Source organism: Orycteropus afer, unplaced genomic scaffold, assembly GCF_000298275.1.
Source record: "Orycteropus afer afer isolate SDZICR_OR568_19922 unplaced genomic scaffold, OryAfe1.0 scaffold00466, whole genome shotgun sequence".
In the NCBI taxonomy this organism is placed as follows: Eukaryota; Metazoa; Chordata; class Mammalia; order Tubulidentata; family Orycteropodidae; genus Orycteropus; species Orycteropus afer.
The window spans coordinates 243,906-248,656 of NW_006922053.1; the positions used below are offsets into that span (position 1 = coordinate 243,906).

Consider the following 4,751-nt stretch of genomic DNA (forward strand, 5'->3'; position numbering starts at 1 on the left):
CCCCGCGTCCACCTCACGACAGCACGGGGGCAGGCGTGTCGGTCCCACGACCCCCGCGTCCACCTCACGACAGCACGGGGGCAGGGTGTCGGTCCGACGAGGGAACACACGTGGTGGCGGCTGTCAGGTGCCATCGAGTTAGTTCCGATCCGTAGTGACCCCAAGCACGACAGAAGGAAATACGGCAGCGCATCCTGCGGCGCCCTCACCCCCTGCCACGCTCAAGCAGGGCACCCTACTACGGCCACTGTCCCGTCCCCAGGGCGGCCTTCCCCTTTTCTGCCGACCCTCTGCCAAGTTCCTCCTGACAACCGGCCAGAGGACAGAGACACAGTCTGGCATTCTTGCTTCTAAGGACCGTTCCACTGCCCTTCTTTGGAGGCGGGTTTCTTCGTTTTTCCGGCCATCCAGGGCTCTTTGCCAACACAATTCAAACGCATGAACTCTTCCCCGGTCTTCCTTATTCACTATCCAGCTCTCACATCTGGAGGCTACTGGAAATAGGACGGCTTGGGTCAGGCGCACCAGTCTTCAGTCACCTCTGCGCCTCAACACTGAAGGACGCGTTCAGCCACAGCTCTCTCCCATGCCTGCTGGTCTATTTCCTGACTGCTGCCTCCACGGGCTTCCACTGTGGCTCCCAGTAAAAGGTGACCCCTGACGTCAAACTTTTCTCCATTTATCATGCTATTGCTTATCAAACACAGGACACCCAGTTGAACTTGAACCTCGGACAGGCAACAAGTAACTTCGCAGTGAAGGCCACATTCTGCCTGGAACACACACTAAGACGCTGCTCTCCTGCTGATCTGCAAATCAGGCCTAACAGGTACCCTGGATTCTACCCGTCAACCCGACCCCAGAACCATACACCAGGAAGGCAGGCCCACAGGGCTGAGCTGCGACCAGGCATGGACAGGAATCTTGCTCCAGAACCAGGTGTCAACACAGGCTGGCCCATGGAAATGAGGCTCCAGGAAGTGGCTGGCCGAGATACAGCTCCTTGCACCTCCTGTCTTACCACTAACGCCGCCCGTTTCCAGACAGGCCCTGGCTACAGCCTGACACGTTCAGTAAAAGACAAGGAAGACACGAAAAGGCCCAAGTAAGACTGGAGATATGAAAGTACAAAGGCCAAGATGGACACACTGGATGGGCGGACAGGCTGGGCAACACAGCAAGGAACCTCCAGGACCCTGAAAACAAACCAGTGAACTAAGGCGAGGAGCAGAGAACGCACAAACGTGCAGAGGGCACTAGTGTGTGTAACACACCTCAAGTGGCCTAACGCACTATAACGCAGCCACAGAGACTGGGGGGGAGCAGAGATGTATTTGAAATAAACCAAAACCAAACCAGTGCCACTGAGTCAATTGCAACAGGCAGCGCCCGCCACTGGGTTTCCAATTACAGAAGCAGATCACCTCATCTTCCTCCCATGGGCAGCTGGTGGGTCTGAACTGCCGACCTCCTGCTTAGCAGTCAGATGACTTAGGCATTGTGCCACCAGAGCTTCTTATATTTGAAATTTGTTATGTTATGTGCCTTTGAGTCGGACCTGACTCATGGTGACCCCTTCTTGGGTTTCACAGTATTTAAATCTCATTTTAGAAAACTTATATAAGACATCACAGGCCCAGACGGCTCAATGGAGCCATCAGAGAACATGGACAGGACACCAACACATGCCAAGCTGGCCAAAATCAGAGATGGTCTCAAGAGTGATCGAAGAAAAAATGAGAAAGATGAGAGTGGCATCTGTTAGAAACGGGAGGTAGAAGGCCGAACATCTGGGAAGTACCTCAAGAAAATGCAGATTCAAACTCCCTGATTAAAGCATGAGGGTGTTCTAAAGCTGGGCACACCCCACCCCCAGGACCCAGCGCCCACCATCTCAGGACAACCACACCACCCGCTCCCCAGGCCCCCTGAGTGAGCCTGCAGCCCACACTGATGCAGGTCCGATCCAGCTCCTCTGCCCAGCACACCTGGCTCACCCAGGCCAACTGCCCACCTCCCCCTGCCCTCAGCCACTCTGGCCACCTCACCTGGCTCTCTGGGCCCCGCCCCCAATCTCTGACAGACCCGCAGCCCTGCGCTCACCAAGGAGAACTGTTCCTCCGTATTTCCCCCGGAACATCGCCCTCAGGGCCTGCCCAGAAGCGCCCCCACCCTGCCCCTCGGCGGGGTTCAGGGTGTGTGTGAACACATGGGTCTGCTCGCTGTCCGGCCCCCCCAAGGCCTCACTCGCCCAGTCCTGTCTGCAGGAGGCTCCGCGGCTGGGCTTCCAATCAAGTTTAATAAATAAACAGCAGGAGGTCAGGGGTCAGGGGTCAGGGGTCAAGGCAGCTGTCGTCACTTCACAGTGTGGTCCTTGTGGGGGTCGAGCCCGACTCTGGAGGAAGGGGCTCACACAGAAACCCCTGACGACCCTGGAGGCTGGGTGCCCACCCGACACCCCTCCAACGTGGGAACAGAAACACAAACAAAACTAAGGGATGGGAACGGGGGTGGGGACAAAGGCCCCAGCCACCTTGTGGGTGAGAGCATCTAACAGAAAGAAGACCCCGGAGGGAGTGGGCGGTGCCGGCCCCTGGGGGGGGTAGGGAGGGTGTAAACCCCCGCCTCCTCACAGCCCCGCAGTTTGCCGAAGGCCCCGTGGCACTGAGGGACCCGGGTCTGCGTGGTGGCAGTGCCGGAGGGGGTAAAGTGCGGCTTTTCCTGAAGTGGGGGGAGGGGGGCCGGACAGCGAGGTATATGGCTCCATGCCCCAGAGTTTGGCACTGAGTAGCAGCTGTCCACCCGGCCCCCGCGGTGGCGTGAGGGACAAGAACCGGCCAAAGCCCCAGGCTGCTGGTGGCCGCGATGCAGCCGTCTCCCGGGGCATCCCTCCGCTGGCGGCAGCCCCACAGGTCTGGCGGAGCTTGCCGGGGGTGGGGCACTGCCAGGCAGCCAGAGTCCCGCTGTGTGGGCCCAGGCCTGGCCCTCCTGCCGCCTCTGACACGCCCTGAATCAGAGGCGGTGTCCAGTGGCCCACAGGAAGGGGTTGGGAAGATGGACAGAGGCGGCCCAGGGTGGCAGCCCAGGTCCAGTCCAGGGAGCTTGTGGCAGCTGCGAGGGCTGTGAGCCACCCGGCTCCGGGAATCAACAGGTCATCACGTTGCAGCTGCAGAGGCAAGACAGGATCGTGAGTGCGCCCTCCAGACACCCAGGCCGGTGGGCTAAGGCCGGCCCTGTACACACCGTTTAGGGTTTTGAACCAACCACAACGACTCAAAAAAGCTGAACCAATCACAACTCGAGCCAGCACAGGCTGCCCCACCCCCCAGGCTGGGGACACAGCCATGGGGTGTGGGGGAGGTGAAAGACGAGGGGTGTTGAGGGGGCGGGGCAGAGGGGTCGCACTCACTGTGACAGCGGCTCCGTGTGCAGCCCGGGCGCTGGGCACGCTGGGTGGGAGGCTAGGAAGGGGTTCACGTCCCCAATGCCAATGAGTCCGAACTCTGCAACTGACAAAGCCACCTCCGCAGAGTCTCCGTCCAGACTCACGTGGCTAGAGATGAGGGGCAACTCCTCAGGGAGGGCTCCAGGCAGGGCCAAGTCCACCGCCAGTCGTGGGCGGCCATCAGGCTCCGGGGCAGCCGGGCCCGTGGGGAAGAAGGCCGGGTGGGCCAGGGGTGAGGGCCGCCTTGACAGAGGCCCTGCAGGGGGCTGGTCCAGTGGCTGCAAAGGGCAGGGCCCGGGCTCCAAGGTCGGGAGGCCTCCGGATCCAGGCTCATCAAGGCCGCCGAGACCACGGGTGGCACCGTCCACACTTAGTGGCTCTGCAGGAAGAAAGGCAGCTGAGGGCGAGGCCAGCGGCCTGGAGGCAGGGGACACAGCCGGCGGGGGGGGGGGGGACAGCTTCCTCACCTGTGCACAGCCCCCCCGGGGCATCCTGCTCAGGGCCCAGGCCGTTGGCAGTGGAGGGCGGGGGTGGCGAGGAGTGGGGGCGGCTGGAGGCATCAGGGTCACCACTGTCCAGGTAATGGTCGGCATCCCTGTGGGCAGAGAGTGCCATGAGAGGCAGCCACAGGGGGCCATGCGGGGGCACAACATGGGGCAGGGAGGGCAGGGCTGGGGCAGGAACACAGCGTGGGACAGGGCGGGCGGGACACTGGAGGGGGGGCAGGGAGGGCTGGGCAGAGGCTGGCGACGCGGCACGCACGTGGCTCCGGACGGGACGTACTTCCTCCGACCCAGGCGCGTCTGCTGGGTGAAGTAGTCAAAGCGCTCTGACTTCTTCCACAGGTAGTAGTACTCCACGCACTCGCCCACAGACCGCGTGCGCACCTGTGGGGAGGCACCTGCTGTGAGCCCGTCACCCGGCCTGGCCCCTGGCCGGCTGGGACCCGTGCCCGAGCCCACCTTGTTGGCCTGGATCAGGTGGAAGTTCTTCCCGTGCACGCGGAAGCCGTGCTCGAAGTTCCTGCTCTCCTCCTCACTCCAGGCACAGACCCCGTCTGTGGGGGGCAGGGGCAGTCAGCGGGGCCCTGGCAGGGCAGGGGCCAGGGAAGGGCGGGGTGTGAGGGCCCAGAGGGAAGATGGTGTGGGAGGCTGGCGGTGGTGGAGCCAGACTGGGTGGCTGGCCAGCAGGGAGATGGGCGGGGGCCATTGTGAGGGGAGACGGCCATGGAGGTGGCGTGAAGGAACCATCATGGTAGGCTAAGCACGAGGGGGCTGGCGGGAAGCCAGGATGGGGTGGAGCCAAT

At 62.2% G+C, this 4,751-nt stretch overlaps 1 protein-coding gene across 1 annotated transcript in view; it reads right to left on the reverse strand.

Annotated features, from left to right (window-relative positions):
• Positions 1–3,144: 3,144 nt before the first annotated feature.
• Positions 3,145–4,751, reverse strand: part of MIER2 (MIER family member 2) — a 22,788-nt gene continuing 21,181 nt past the window's right edge. Inside the window, exons 10-14 of the mRNA XM_042782781.1 lie at positions 4,408–4,502; positions 4,208–4,332; positions 3,913–4,040; positions 3,410–3,824; positions 3,145–3,166 (exon numbers count right to left, since the gene is read on the reverse strand). Coding sequence (XP_042638715.1) covers positions 3,145–3,166; positions 3,410–3,824; positions 3,913–4,040; positions 4,208–4,332; positions 4,408–4,502 — 785 coding nt within the window. The remainder of the gene's footprint in view (positions 3,167–3,409; positions 3,825–3,912; positions 4,041–4,207; positions 4,333–4,407; positions 4,503–4,751) is intronic.